Source organism: Hippocampus comes, unplaced genomic scaffold, assembly GCF_001891065.2.
Source record: "Hippocampus comes isolate QL1 unplaced genomic scaffold, H_comes_QL1_v1.1 scaffold176, whole genome shotgun sequence".
NCBI classification, from domain to species: domain Eukaryota; kingdom Metazoa; phylum Chordata; class Actinopteri; order Syngnathiformes; family Syngnathidae; genus Hippocampus; species Hippocampus comes.
The window spans coordinates 1,494,123-1,510,126 of NW_017805826.1; the positions used below are offsets into that span (position 1 = coordinate 1,494,123).

General features: G+C 42.4%; 1 protein-coding gene across 1 annotated transcript in view; it reads left to right on the forward strand.

The window, feature by feature from the left end:
* LOC109526135 (latent-transforming growth factor beta-binding protein 1) overlaps positions 1 to 16,004 on the forward strand; it is a 110,070-nt gene that overhangs the window by 70,230 nt on the left and 23,836 nt on the right. Inside the window, exons 12-29 of the mRNA XM_019887213.1 lie at positions 1,905 to 2,201; positions 3,105 to 3,124; positions 3,494 to 3,530; positions 3,963 to 4,022; positions 4,925 to 5,053; positions 5,464 to 5,592; positions 5,707 to 5,826; positions 5,913 to 6,032; positions 8,664 to 8,783; positions 8,964 to 9,086; positions 9,166 to 9,291; positions 11,113 to 11,238; positions 11,431 to 11,556; positions 11,723 to 11,848; positions 12,268 to 12,393; positions 13,319 to 13,444; positions 13,999 to 14,118; positions 14,202 to 14,327. Coding sequence (XP_019742772.1) covers positions 1,905 to 2,201; positions 3,105 to 3,124; positions 3,494 to 3,530; positions 3,963 to 4,022; positions 4,925 to 5,053; positions 5,464 to 5,592; positions 5,707 to 5,826; positions 5,913 to 6,032; positions 8,664 to 8,783; positions 8,964 to 9,086; positions 9,166 to 9,291; positions 11,113 to 11,238; positions 11,431 to 11,556; positions 11,723 to 11,848; positions 12,268 to 12,393; positions 13,319 to 13,444; positions 13,999 to 14,118; positions 14,202 to 14,327 — 2,157 coding nt within the window. The remainder of the gene's footprint in view (positions 1 to 1,904; positions 2,202 to 3,104; positions 3,125 to 3,493; positions 3,531 to 3,962; positions 4,023 to 4,924; positions 5,054 to 5,463; positions 5,593 to 5,706; positions 5,827 to 5,912; positions 6,033 to 8,663; positions 8,784 to 8,963; positions 9,087 to 9,165; positions 9,292 to 11,112; positions 11,239 to 11,430; positions 11,557 to 11,722; positions 11,849 to 12,267; positions 12,394 to 13,318; positions 13,445 to 13,998; positions 14,119 to 14,201; positions 14,328 to 16,004) is intronic.

Here is a 16,004-nt window from a genome sequence, read left to right on the forward strand (position 1 = left end):
GACTGATCCACAGCCTCTGATCCCTCAGATCCTGGCTTTTCTGTAGTCTTTGTCAAACCATGTTTGAATCATGTTCGCAGCAAAGCACTCAGGCCGATTCCTTGTGAACAGGTAACAGTATCCTGCCGACTTTTATTCCAACTTTCAACTGAGCTCCTGCGATGTGCTGCGGATCATATCAAGCCCAATTTTCATCCACACCTCCATCAGTCGATTGCCTCTAACATCCATGTTTCCCGATTTTACCTCCACCATATTTAGCTGTCATTACGTACATTGTTTTTCCAGACTCTTTTGGCATGAGGTTGCTTTTCTTAGGTCAAATAGGGGACACTGTACTTTTCGCTTGTAATGGATTCCCCATCTCTGAGGTTTGCTCGGCTCGTACACGATTCTCTAGGCTATTTGGCTATGCAAATATGTAAATTTCTTTCCAAAACCCTTTGTTGGTCAATGACTCCTGCATCTACCATTATACTGTAACAGAGCCCATGGAAAAGCTCATATGAACACAATTACACAGATGGCATTTGAGGATGAAATATGAGTCACAGTTGTATCCTGAATGTCTATTGTGGTAGTGTTTGGAGCCTGAGAAGAAGACTACTAGAGCAGTTCAGACAAAGTCATGAAGCACGTTTTGTGAGACTGAATTAACCCTTTCAGCTACAGCGGTTACTACAGTGGACAGCTTATCGTGTTATTAGGTTACAGGGTGCATGGAAGGGTTAAAGAAAAGACCAAGGCAGGGCAAAAATAAATATTGTACTATGAGAAGTTGTGACCAAGGAGAGACTAAGCCTTAAGGAATTGGAGAATAATAATTGGGCAAGGTGGCACTGAGTCAAAATCAAGGCCTGTCAAGACGTCACACATGATTTTGAAGAGTTCAGTCCAAGTCGGTACCAAAAAGTGAGGCAATGAGAGACGGAGCCAAGAACAAGCAATATTATATCTGGATAAATATAAATGTGCAATTGTCCAAGAACAACAAAAAAAAAATCTGTCTCAAGACCACAATGGAAAATGTTAATTTTGTATTTGGTTGCATTCCAGGAAGTGAAAAATCCTGTATAAAGAGGATATTTCCGTGACCTTAAAACACATGAAGAGGTCTCCTTGTATCATATGAATTTTTGTCAAAACTATCAGCTGGTAAATGTGCCATTAGCAAGATGTGTCAATATGGGGATCTGTCATGTTTTATCCAGACAGATCCTGGATGTCCATCCATCCATCCATTTTCAACACCGCTTATCCTGAACAGGATCGCGGAGAGTCACTGGAACCTATGCCAGCTGATTTTGGGCGCAAGGCAAACTACACCCTGAACTGGTCGCCAGTCAGTCGCAGGGCACATATAGAAACAAACGACCATTCACACCCACACCGCCCGCACACAAGTCAGGCGAGAGTTCAGACATTATTCGAGGTACCAAGAACTAAGCGGAGGCTCAGAGGGGATCGATTCTTTTCCGTTGCTGGTCCCTCTCTTTGGTATGACCTTCCACTGAACGTTAGGCAAGCCTGCCCCCTCACTGCCCATCTTTAAAACTCGTCTCTAAACTCATTTGTATTCTTTGGATTTTACCTCAGCATGACTCAGACTTGATCTTAGTTTTACTCTTTTTGTGATTTCTACTGTCTTTGTTAATTGATTGTTTTATTGTTTATTGTTGTATACTGTTTATGATATTTGCTCCATGTACCGCACTTTATATACAGCGGTGGTCGTTTTAACGTGCTCCATAAATAAAAATTGAGTTGAGACAAACAAATCATATGCATTGTAGTTGAGGCGCCAATTACTGTCAATTACAATCATCAAAGAGTTAGCACTCTCAGTTTGGGTTCAGTTTCTTACATAAGAATTGACAATGTCTTGATGGTTTTTGCTTTTCCAGATCATTTCAAGGAGATCTGCCCGGCTGGTCACGGATACACCTACTCCCGTTCTGATGTGCAGATTTCCCTGCGGCAGCTAGGCGAGGACGAACTTCAGAGTACCGGATTATCTTGGGAGGAGCAGAACCCAACATATCCTCAGCAGCCATCTTCCCAGCCTCAATATCCCAGTGACCCACAAACTCCTCAAATACCCCAGTGGCCCGAGTACCCAGACTCACCACAATCACCCCGGCACCCGGTCAGTCCCCCCCATCCCTTTATCCCAGACAGTGAAACACCTCCACAGCCAGAAGGTGAGAATATGTTTGCTACCGTTCGGTGTGTTTTGTTAAAAAGAGTTACTAAGCATGCACAGAGGACTTTAGAGTTATGTACGAGTTACTTTATAAAACCGCTTTACCACAACTCTTTAGAGTCTCAACACGACAAGGCAGCAGAATGATTCAATAAAAGTCTTATGTTTCCAAGAATCCAAACCTCAACAGGACGTTTTGATCCCACCAAATAAACGCAACATGGATCATAATTGAATCCGTGGCTTTCAGCTTTTCTCATTGATGTTTGATGTTCGCCTTCATCCGGATTTATATCTTTAATACTTAAGAATTACTTGCTGGTGTAAGTACCAAATTGGGATTAACACATATGATCCTGTAAATATTTATGGATAGTCATATCATTTATTTTCCGTGTCGCTGGATGTTCTTTTGGCATCTTTTAAAATACGGCTTCATCTTTTTGGCTTAGAGCAGAACTTTATATGGCTGCATTTGCAGTTTTTTGTTTGATGTTATCCTCGCGCTTTTGGAGGTTTTCTCTTGGTTCTTCTGCATCCTTCCACATTGCAAAAACATCCAAAATCCGTTTAAATTCATTAAAGACTAAATTGTGCTGAGGCGTGAGTGTGAATGGCTGTTCGTTGACTGTATATGTTTTTATTTTTGCTTCCATTTTTCATGAGCTGAACTCATGAAGAGTTAAAAAAGTCAAACATTTTTGACTAGAGCCCATGAAAGAGGGAAGCCAAATCTACAGTGGTACATTTATATTTTTGTTTAGTGTATATGCACTGTGGACAAAAGTCTTGGGATGCACCTTTTGTCATGTGTCTACTGCATCTTTAGTCAAAGTAAAGTAAATGCAAACGTAGTGGCATCTATGCTACTAATTAACTTCCTCTTCTTGTCATCTACCAGATGTGGACATTGAAAGACCGGTAAGTTCTTCCTCCCGGTTTCAACACTTTTTGCAGACAGTATTCTCTTCAAATGTTCACCTACCATATGTTCATTTTAATCACATTATGCACTCCGGTCATATTTTTTTAAAACATGTACATATCTAGTGGTTGATAAATCTGAAGCAATGGAAAAAAGGAAGCATTAATATATGGTGGGGTTAATACACCGGTACCTACCATATGTTCATTTCAATCACAGTATGCACTCCGGTCATATTTTTTTTTAAACATGTACATATCTAGTGGTTGATAAATCTGAAACAATGGAAAAGAGGAAGCATTAATATATGGTGGGGTTAATACACCGGTAACCAAAATGTGTCTGGACGTGTGCTTATTTTCTAGCCAGCTGTTGTGACAGACTCACCATTGAAATATCCAGGTATGATTTGCCACGGCATTTTTTTTTCATCCATATGTCTACATACTTAATTTGCTATCTTTAACATTCTATTTTAGTTTATTTCTAAACATCAAAAACCTACCATCATCCACTGCCATTTCAGTCTCGTGATGTATTTTGTTCCGTTTTCATTTCACTTCGTATTTTCAGTTAGAAGTCTTTGCATGCTCTGCCTCTGTGCCAGCGAAAACACTGACAGTCCAATTGCGACTGTTCTAATTCTGCTATTGTCCGATGTTTAACATGGAGAAAAGTAGAGATCATTTTTCTTTTTAAGTTGCCTGTTGAGTGACAGCTAAGGCAGTGGAATTTTGTAAAATAAGCAATGCATAATTTAGGGAGCGCGGTCGTGGTTGTATCTTTTTATACTAGGTCCAAATACATCATAGCTAACATTATTCTTCCTTCCAGAAGTTGCTCCAGACTCACCAGCCAAGCCTGATCCAAAGGAAACAGTCTCCACTGACTCAGGTAAGACTTGCATTACACAAGTCAGCCCCACCCCCACACAAATACTATTAATGCTGCTGTATGGGAATGCTTTTTAAAAATATATTAAAGATACAATCAGCACTGCGAAGCGGATGTGCTCACCACTAGATCACCATGCTGCCCAATAATAATTGTACATTCTGTCACTAAATTGTCAGGTGCACTGGAGGCATGTAATACAAAACGCCTTCAGTCTATCAGAGCGCACAGAAAGCCATAGCGCGGTCTGACAAATTCCCAACCATGGTAAACTAGATTTGACCCAGCACGAAAATTAAGATGCACCCGTTTTTAAACCGAACGCGCGTGCAGCTGTCTATGAAAATAGGGTTCTTATGTATGCTTAAACTTTAATTAAAGATTGTTTAGCTGGAAATGACACAAAGATAGCAGCAAAATTGTAACACATTTGACCCTATTTTGGCTCGCATGCTCCCACACTTTCACATTCATTTTTTTGTTGGATTTTACATCATGGTCTGTCTACCACATGTGCCAAATAAACTTTTCAATTCCTTTATATGAGGCAAATATGAAAATGCCAAATGCGAATACAGATTTGGATTTTTTTTTTTCATGCGTCGCATACATCACACGAGTGTAAGGCTTGACTTGCATTTTCTTCATGATCTTTGTAAGCACTGAGCGACCCACATTAAAGCACTATGCAGTGTGGTTAAATGTGTCTTCTCATCCAAGGCTACCACCCAATAAAACATCAAGGTGGCTTCTATAGAGAAGCATGTGTTAGGGTCTATATTTTTATTTTTTATTATTTTTTTTACACTTTATAGCATCGACCATAATGTGTAACTACAAGTCAGCTGTGTTGTTTTATTGTCAAAGTCTCATTTCAGATCTTCTATGACTTTGTCTTTTAGCAAGTGTTGACAAGTGCGCAACCACCCCCTCCATTTGTGGCCATGGGAAATGTGTTCCTGTGCAGACGGGCTACACTTGCCAGTGTGAACCGGGATTTAAACTCAATGCTCTGCAGACCACCTGCATAGGTAAGCAACGAGAATACAGAGGGATGAGTTGCTTGTGGATGACGACCAGGCAGTGGTGAGCCGTCAAGGCCTGCAAGTAATAATAAGTAAGCAACTGGTAGTAAGTATTTATATACTTATTACCAGTGGGACTTTTTATTTAACCAATCAGATTTCCAATTCACCCCGAAATCGCTGTCGCACAATAAGTTGCGGAACAGCTCCAGATAATGTATGTTAGCTCGATTCCACGCTGTTGTACTGCATTTTTGTATAAAGCCGATGGTTCCCATTATAGCAAAGTTATCGTGGCCGTATTGAGAGGTGGATTAAAACAAGTTCAGCCTCCCCGTTAAGGCCCGCCACTGAGACCTACATCGATAATACCGGTGAGATGTCTCTTGTCTTTCCCCATGTCGCTGACTCTGTAGATGTGAATGAATGTGAGGGTGATCCATGTGACGGAAAAGGCCGTTGTACAAACAGCTACGGCTCCTACAGTTGTCAGTGCTTCAGCGGCTACAGCCAAGTGATCACCCAAAACAGGAAGTTCTGTCAAGGTGAGCGCACTTAACATTCAGTGTCACGTTTGCGATGGATGAATGCCAAACATGAACTGCAATTTTAGGTCTTTTTGGATGTGCCTGTGATTGTTACGCTCGTCCTTCTTGCAGACATTAATGAGTGCAGCATGCCCAACAAGTGCCAGAACGGCCACTGCGTCAACACGGATGGATCTTACACCTGTGAATGTGACAGCGGCTTTGCCAAGTCCCCGAGAGGCCAATGCGAAGGTGACATGTCCAAAAAGTCATCTTGCATCCTGTTCACATGGATTGTGCTTGACAACAGCTTCATATGTCATCGTCTACTTTAACAGATGTAGATGAGTGTCAAGATCCCAGCGCTTGTCCCAGTGGTGGTTGTGTCAATACCGTGGGCTCCTTTCAGTGCCAGGTCTGCAGCCCAGGCTTCAGGCCTGTCAGTGAGAGATGTGTAGGTAAGGTAACACAGCCGATCATCAGCAACATGTGCTTGTTTGGGTTTTTAGGTACTCTGGGTTCCTCATTTATTCCAAAAGCAAGCATGTTAGATTCATCGAAGACTCGAAATCGTTCCTAGGTGTGAATGTGACTGTCAATATGTGCCCTGAGAGAAGTCGGCTCATTGGAACCATAATGAGAATAAACGGGACAAAAAAACGGATGGATCGATGCCTCCATGAAAATAGTGAATATGTGTGAAAACATGAGCTGTGCAATCATGTTAAGTTTGCAGTCTCGGTATGTCTGAGTACCAAAACGATAATGATGGAACTCGGCCATGTAGTAGAGTTTGTGCTCAAAATGCAGCTCTATTTCGACCTCGATTGTGTCCACTGTCCAGCATTACTCACCAAAAACATATGTTGCACCTTAAAGACTGACAACTAAGTAAGCTTGTTCATAGTGGAGACCAAAAAAAAAAACCAACCAAAGTAGAGGGGAAAAAAACCTGACAACACGGAATACTGAAGAATGACAACTGCGGTATTGGCCAAGCCTGCATATTTGAACATTTGTTGTGATTTTTGCTGATAAAACAACATTTGTTTTGACAACGCTGTCATCTGTATGTGAAAACTACCAAAAACACAAAGAAAGGTTTTGATGGCTCACTGTCGTGTAAGCGTTCCCTCAGACCCGCAGCAATGGAAATCACTCAGGTGTTGTCGAACCGTCTTGCATTAGGTTCCATTTCAAAGCTGCATTTTCCAAATGGAATTGCCAGACCCAACTGAGTTGACATGGCAACAAGCCCTGCCGGTAATGACCTGCCGACAGTCTGTGATCCAGCACCAAATTTAATCTGCGTTGGTTTGTGTTTCATTGCTTTTTTTTTTTTCGAAGACATGCTTCATGTGTTACAATGGATATAAAATACATTTGTTTTTAGACTTCAAACAAACTTGCCATGGATGTTTCATGTCTGCCATACAGCGGTTTAAGTCCAACATGACAAGTAAAAAAACCACAGTGATGACGGCCGGATTGTACCCGGCCCGCCTCTCTCTGAGTCCATTCAGTGCCTTCATGTATGAAATATCAGCTCAGCAGCCCCGGTAATATCTACAATATTGTTTAAACATCTTCACTGTTATTGTTGATCTTCTGATATCAGTGCCCCCCCCCCCCGAAAAAGAAAAGATTGTTTATAATACTTCAATTTGGTAGAGTCCAAATATTTTCTCTTGGCCACAGCCTTGAACAAACAGCATGTTATTGTTGGAGAGCTCTGACCACTGTACTGTTGGGCCCGCTGGAGGCCGGCAGGATTTGATTAGCACTACTGGGCTGGGTGAGGGGACCGGGCAGTCACTGGAGATGTATGAGGAGGGTCAAACGGTCAACTCCCAACTGTGAAGAGGTCCCGACTTGCAAACAAATCTTCTCGCCCAACCACCGTATCCTCTCGCTGTGGTCTATTAGATTCGAATGCTCGTTGCACATGGTGTGTGTTGCTTTGAAACGAACGCTGAGCCCCAACGTGGCCCAGTTACATAACAACCTGACTACTGTGACTTACCACATCCCCTCTCCATGACCTTGCACCTCTCTAATGTGTTTGGAAACCGGAGCCCCTGTGTTGAGTGTTCCAGACATGTGAAAGATTGGAAAACAAAATTAAATTGACTTCTGCAGTGTTTCTTTGGAGCACCTTGCCATTTTTTTTAAATTAGTTTGATGTCTTTCTTGAAGAAAGTCACTGGCCGATGAGCATCATCTAATTGCCAGATTTCCACACAGAACCCCTTGTGAACTACTCTGATAATCCGCAGCTATCTATGAGGAATAAATAGCAGATGAGATGTTAAAGGAAAACATTTTGTCAATATAATCCACATCTAGGCCGACTGGCGCTCGTCCGGTTTCAACAGACTATTTCCAGTTTTTGCCTTGGCCATCTGACGGGAGTACGGTAATTTGCGCTCAATTGGCCGGGTCGCGGATAAATTTAATTGGCGTTGTGATAGTGAACAGCTCCATTGCCTCGTCAAAGATTATCACACAGGCTGAAGGGAAGCCGCATGACTGCATCGCGCCAAACACAACTCAAGTCCGTGACTTTGCCCTTTTGTTTTCCACGTATCACCTCTTTGTATTGTTCTTTCTCCACCTCCTTTGCAGACAAATGAGCACCTTTCCTTTTTGTGTTATGTAATGTCCATTCCTCCGACTTTGCATTGTTCACATAATCCTGTCACACATTGTAATCGTTATTAACCCTTGACAAAACATTCCACTAGAACATCAACAACCTCCCTACACCACAAGGTTTTTCCACAAGTAGCTTGGACTCAGAAAGTGAAAAAGACAGCTCTTGCTCCAAATCGTAAAAAGCCCCTTAATGAGTAGCACTATTAGGTCCATTTAAAAATAGCTGTTTTTTTTTTTTTTTAAACACATTCATGATGCTTTCACAAATTTTTTCCCTTTTAGCGCAGTGTAACAACCACAGCGGCAAATTATATTGACATTTTGGCAAACAACTTTTATTTTTTCCAAGGCACATATCTGAAACCTGTTAAAAAAAACAAACAAAAAAAAAACGCTAACAATAAAGCGCATGCCTTGTCCTTTCATGTCCGCAGATGTGAACGAGTGCTTGAACCAAAACATTTGCGGCCGTGGAAGGTGTGCCAACAGCGAGGGCTCCTATAGGTGCAACTGTTTCCAGGGATACAAACTCGCACTGGACAACGTATGCCAAGGTCAGTCATCAGTGACCAGAGAGATCCATGACAAAGTAGCAGCTGTATAAATAGTTTCCACGCGTGCTACTGTAGAAGCTCCGTGGCAAATTTGAAGCTTTTATTAAAAAAAGGTTACAAAGAGTGCGAGCGTGTCTTTCCTGAGGCCCGCTTCCATTTTCCACTCTGTCATCTTTCCAGATGTGAATGAGTGTCTGCTTCCGGGGATCTGCCTTCACGGAGGCTGTGTCAATCTAGAGGGTACCCACAGATGCACCTGTAACCATGGTTACCAAGTCACATCAGATAGCAAAGCCTGTGAAGGTCTGCCGTGTGACGTCGCTGTTCTATGCAACTTACGGCAGCCAAATTAAACAATTATGTTTTTATCCCCCCTCTTTAGATATCAATGAGTGTGCATCTGGCAAAACGTGTCCTGAAGGAATTTGCATCAACACGCCGGGTTCCTTCACATGCCAGAGTTGTAATCCTGGTTTTGAACCATCAGCTGATGGGCTGAGATGTGAAGGTAGAATTTCTTCCTTCAGTTTTGACCTTCGTTTAGCATGTGACTGTTTTGCATTATTTTGTCTTTCTGATACACCTTAATCGATTATTCTCTGCTTTTTGTTTTTTTTTTTTTTAACAAAATTCTACTGCCTTAGCTGTCACTCATTAGAAAGATTTAGTGGAGAGACTGCTGGAGGAGACGACGCTCCCTAAAATGGGGGCCATCCTGTCCAGTGAGAGCCAACCACCCATTGTGCTCCTTTATCTTCTCCCTTCAGAGGAGCTTCCGTGAGCTCTAGGTTCTGCTCACTGGGGGGGCTCTACGGATACACATAGGGTCTCGTTTGCCCCTCGGGCCATCACGCTGTATAGCAACTTCCGGAAGGAGCACGAGAGCATGTTGTCCAAACATTGCTTAATAGTGCTCTGATTTTACTTTATTTGTCTTTTGCATTTTATTGTATTTATAATTTTACTGTTTTTGTGTTAATGCAAGCAACAGACCAATATATAATTTGCCTCAGGATTAATAAAGTATCTATCTGCAGTGGAGACATGTGATACACTGCTGATTTTTGAAGTTTTCCCACTTAAGAGGCAAGTAGAGTGACTGTAATTTGTATCAAAGGTACTCTTGAACTATTAGGAAATGAGCAGTGTATCAAATACTTGTTCTCCCCACTCTCTCTCTATCTATCTATCTATCTATCTATCTACCCATCCATCCATCCATCCATCTACACTTAAGAGGCAAGTAGAGTGACTGTAATTTGTATCAAAGGTACTCTTGAACTATGAGGAAATGAGCGGTGTATCAAATACTTGTTCTCCCCACTCTCTATCTATCTATCTATCTATCTATCTATCTATCTATCTATCTATCTATCTATCTATCTATCTATCTATCTATCTACCCATCCATCCATCCATCCATCTATTTATTTAGATATACTGTACATTGCTCAAAATGGCGACACTCATCCTAGCGCTCCTTGTATGGAATATCGTGTAGAAAATTAGCCAATGACCAGCGCAGAGTGGGCCCCTATTCTCGAGTCAGTAGCAATAGGCTCCAACTCATCCATGACCCTAACGTGTCCGGATGCTATAGAAAATTGCCGGATGGATTTCCATTCCCATCAAACATCAGATGTAATCAAATCTGGCTGATTTCTTGTACAAACTCAATTCCAATGAAGTTGGGACGTTTTGTTGAACGTAAATGTAAAAAATGTGTCCGGAACCCTTTCGGGGACAGCGGTTACTACAGTGGACAGCTTATCATGTTGTCAGGTTACAGGGTGCATGAAAGGGCTAAACTGTTCCACTATTTTCTCTCACACCTCACCCAATCTTTGCTTGTGCTTTTATAGCCAATCATGGCACTCACCTCTTCCCAGTTAGCCCGTTCACCTGTGGGATGTTCCAAACAGGTGTTTGATGAGCATTGCTCAACTTTCTCAGTCTTGTTTGCCACCGGTCCCACCTTTTTGGAACGTGTTGCAACCATAATATCCCATCAAAACACATGATTATTTGCAAAAAAAACTGTAAAATTCATCAGTTTGAACTTTAAATATCTTTTCTTTGTAGTGGATTCAATTAATTACATGTTGAACATGAAATTTTTGCAAATCATTCTATTCAGTTTTTTTCTTTTTGTTTAACACAACGACCCAACTTCACTGGAATTGCTTTTGTACTCATCTTGGTGTGTAGTACATTCCGTTGTTGCTGACCCACAGAATTCCTTGGTAAAGGCCTTAAGTAAAAATCTTCACCAAAAATGGCAATATCAAAAAGAATTTTCTGGTAAACCCGGATATGTGTGTGTCTGCAGATGTGGATGAGTGTTCTCAGGGTGACTGGTGTCTCGGGGGCGTGTGTGCCAACACAGCTGGGTCGTACACCTGCACCAGGTGTAAGGCAGGCTACAGAGTGTCTCCAGATCGACGGCGATGCGAAGGTGGGCTTAATCCCCCGGCTTCACTGCTCAGAGAAAACCATTTGTTCTTTCCAGGACGCCTTTTGACGCATACTTGGCACCTTGACAAAACAAGCTTTGAAATCCGTTGCATTCAACTGAAGCATTCCTTTCACATTTTATCCAAGTGAGGTCCAAACATGTCTCTGATGTTTTTGCTGTGATCCCACCCAGATATTGACGAATGCCAGTCGCTGTCAACCTGTGCCAATGGCATCTGTCTCAACTCAGAGGGATCTTACACCTGTGAGAACTGCCCCACAGGCTACGCGGTGTCATATGATGGCGAGCTCTGCGAAGGTTGGTAACTCAAAACTCATCTTTAACGGATCCATGCATAGCTTCATGTGGAGTATCAACACCGGAGAAGATCTGTCATGGTGAATTAGGTGTTTTTGTTGGCGGAAGAGATTCCTCTTTTTTTTTCTCCAGTGAATGGCTAATATCCTGTGCTGTTTCGTGCCAGACATTGACGAGTGTGCGCTGCCCACCACATGCCCGCGGGGAATATGTACAAACACAGAGGGTTCCTTCACATGTGTCAGCTGTCAGCCTGGTTACAGAGTCTCTGAGGATAGACAGCAGTGTGATGGTGAGACATTTGGCTGGCTGGTTGCTGGCTCATTTCATGTTTGTTTACTTGCACGCAGATGTTTGTGTCTGGCGGAAATTTATGTGTCAATACGCCGTTTCCTGGGGTTCGATCTGGTTCAGGTTTGCCGATGCAACATGTCCCATCTCTCAGACATCACATCATAGCTGGCTGATCAACCTCATTGCCTTGAGCGCTGATTATTTAACTCTTGCTCAAAACAAAAACACATCTGTCTCAGAAGAGTGCATGATGTCAAAGAGTCTTCGGATAAGTCAACCAGAAACACACACATGTTGACATTTCCGAGCTTCACTGCTTTTTAATCTAGCTGATTTAAACAGGCAGGATGTATTTGTTTCAAGCCAGAGATGGCAATCTGGGTTATGATGTGTCCATCCATGTTATTTTGTGTCCAGATGTGGACGAATGCTTGGAAGCCAAAGTGTGCCCAGGCCAGCTGTGCTCCAACACCCTCGGCTCTTATACCTGCAGGAGCTGTGGATCCGGCCTGCAGCTGTCGAGGGACGGTTATGGCTGTGAGGGTAAACCGACCTTCATGCTTCCCTTTTCATCTTGGCTCGTTCATGCTGTCATCGTAGTAATTATCGAACCGGCTCTCAGCCACGATAAAATAAGATTGCTTAGACCCTCAACATGATTACAGAGGAGCGGCACAGTATGCCTTAATATATCATGGCACGGTTTATGAGATCAATGGAACACAGCGTCGGCTTTGACCCATCCAATGAGGTTAGCTTTGCTATGACATCATGAGAATGAGAAAACCGGATGATTGTTTAATTCAAACGCGGCCTCGGTTATTCACATATACTGTTCTGTGTTTTTTAATGGAAGTGGGGATCTAGCCCGAGAGGATGATCCCCCACTGATGTGTGTGTCTCTGCGCTGGGAAAAAGTTTCACAAAACAACCCGAGGTCCAAGTGCGCCTCTGATAGGATTTAAATGATATGATGGAAAATATTAAGGCCTTAATTTGAAATTAAGTCAACCGCTGTGCATCCTTCCTTGGTAAGCTCGCTATGTGGAACTCCCTATGTTCACCCAAAGGCAAAACTGAGCCATCACTTAATGGTGGCCCACACTCTTTTCCCCGTAAAGAATATAATCTGTGCTGGGCCGCGGAATTTTTAGTGATCGCATAACAGCCATCTCAGTCACTGTTTGTTTATCTAGAAATTACACACCACCTGTAATAGCTTTCTGCTTTGCAGACGATGATCGTCTTGCATACTTATCTCTCCGTTCTTTTTAATAAAACAGTCAGCGCGATCAAATTAAGCGAGATTTACATACTGCACCTAATGCTAAACTGCCTAATGCACTCAGGCTGAAGCTCACTACGGTATGTCATTAATAATATTATCAGACACAGAAAATATAGCATTTCCACAGTGTGGATTCTTGGCCAAAATAATATCTTCAACTTTTCTTCCCTTGCCTCTCAGATATCAACGAGTGCGAGACCCCAGGTCTTTGTCCCATGGGCATTTGCACCAACACAGAGGGCTCCTACTCATGCGTGGTTTTTGAGCCCGGCTTTACTGCTGCACCCAGTGCTCGCTCATGTCAAGGTATGGGACCATTTGCGGTGGCTGTGTGATGTCATGTGTCTTCCTGTGCATCAGCCTGGTTGCATGATCTACGACAGCAGTGTGATTTGCACCACGCCCCGAAGAGTACGGGATGTCCTCAGTAGAGGCACATCGAGAAATATAAAGAAACACCTATTTTGAAAGTACCCGAGTTAACTGTATGTTCAAAGCAATCAATCAATTTCACTCGCCAAATCCCATGGATCAGTTCTTCTCAAGCTTTTTACACCAGGTTAAAAATATATACTTATCTTTCCAAGGTTTATCCCCTCATGTGAACAACCATACGAGAAAATGGTTTAATGCATGAAGTGAAACCACATAATTCGATAATGAGTAATAATGATGTCAAAATGAAACTTGAGCTTCAGTAATTTCCAGGTGTAGCAATTTCAACGGGTACACTTTCAAGGGTTCATTTGTAGCTGAAGATCTTCCTTAACGTGACAAAACATTTGGAAAAGAAAAGAACACACTGATCTCCAGCTGGTGAGACAATGTCATCGTCATGACGTGTGTGTCTTTGAACACAGATGCGAATGAATGTGAGGACGCAGGCCAGTGTGTGGGAGGTCAGTGCACAAACACCGTTGGATCCCACAGTTTTGCGTGCCCTGCTGGCCTAGAGCTGATCGAAGGGACCTCCTGCCGAGGTATATGCATTGTAAAGCAGAAAACTCAGCTTTGACTTACTTTGATGCCATGCGTAAATTTGTCCTTGCGTGTCATGCTGCAGATGTCAACGAGTGTTTGACCATCGCAGGAATCTGTGGAGAAGGACAGTGTCTGAATACGGAAGGCTCCTACATGTGTGTCTGTCCTGAGGGATATGACACCCTTCATGAGCGGACGGGCTGCCAAGGCACAGTAACACGCAGCAGCAAAAACACGAAGCAATGCATTATCAATTGTTGTTTGACCTCCTTATTGGAATTCCTTCGAGATCAGTTGTCATTGATTCACTGCATTTCAAAAGACAACGAACGTGATTTGAGCTAACATAATCGGAAACTGATGGTACATACACGATACAAATACGACCTGCGCCGCGGTCTAGGGCAGCTGGCCTCAATCAACTGGTTTCACGTCAAGCAATATTTAGGCACTATTTCGACCGGCCGGCATAGAAACAGATTTTAAAGAATGCAACTCACCAAATGTACAGTGCTGTGAAAAAGTATTTGCCCCTTTCCTGAAACAAAGGTTTCAGTTCATAAAATCAATTTTAATATCACACAGAGACTACCCAAGGTAATACAAAATGCAGTTTTTAAATGCCAATTTAATTTATTAAGGCACAAAAAAAAAAATCCAAAACTAGCATTCCCCATGTGAAAAAGTAATTGCGCCCCCCTTGTTAAGTCACAAAGTAACTGTGAGTAATGACAGTTATGGGAAAACGGAGTTCAGGCAACACCCTAGCACCACATTTGTTGAATCAAGAAATCGCATCAACAGAATCTGTCAGACAGAATGAAATAGGCTACAAGATCTCAAGAAACAAACGCATCGTACCACGTTCCGAAGAAATTCCAGAAAAAAATTTGAAAACACTTATTTAAATCTATCGGTCTGGAAAAGGTTACAAAGCCATTTCCAAGACTCGGAGGCTTCCGCAAACCACTGTCAGAGCCATTATACACAAATGAATAAAACTGGTAACAGTGGCAAACATTCCCAAGAGGGGGAAACCAGCTAAAATTAAGAGTGTGACGATGCCTCACCAAAGAACTCCAGACCTCGCTGGCCTCATTTCAGGTCAGTGTTTATGACTCTACCATAAAATACATAAAATACTCCACTTTATGAGGGTTGCACTAGCTTGTGAGCTTACTTTTTTAAGATATGATATCATGTGACCATGATGAGCGATTTGACGTGTACAGAGGCACGGATGGACAACCTAATTTCCAAAATTAAACTTCTTTCAGACTCTGATTATTATAAACAGATTTTTTTTGTTCACTTTGTGCGGCTCCGAATATCCCCCAAACCCGGTGGTTGGGAACCACGGGTCTAGTGGTTAGCACGCTGAGAGCTGTGTTTGCATGGGTTTTCTCCTGTAACTCCGTCTTCGTTTGACATTTCACAGTCCAGGGTCAGGGGCGTTGCCAGAATTTTTTTCAGTGGGATGACAAAACGGCAAAGTCAGATGGGATGGGTTCCAGTTCACCGGTGACCCGAATGAGGACACGTACTATAAAAGATGGATGCATACCTACACCATATTGTTCACAATTAGGATTCCTCAGGGAATACATTGTGGTCTTCTACAACCATGTATTTTTACTTAGTTCAGAGACTTGAGACAATTGTACTCAGTCTCACCATTCTGTTTTAATTGCCCATAACCTCACCATCAATCTCACCACCAGCTTCAGTTTTATATTATTCTAGCCGCACCCAGTGACCCAGTGCTCATAGCTCTGGGGGGAAATAGTGTTGCTTTGTCATCCGTTATGGAGGACAAGCTTCTCTTTTCAGCAAATTTGCTGTCAAAATAATTTAAAAGGATTTAACTGGAATGTTACAATTGAAG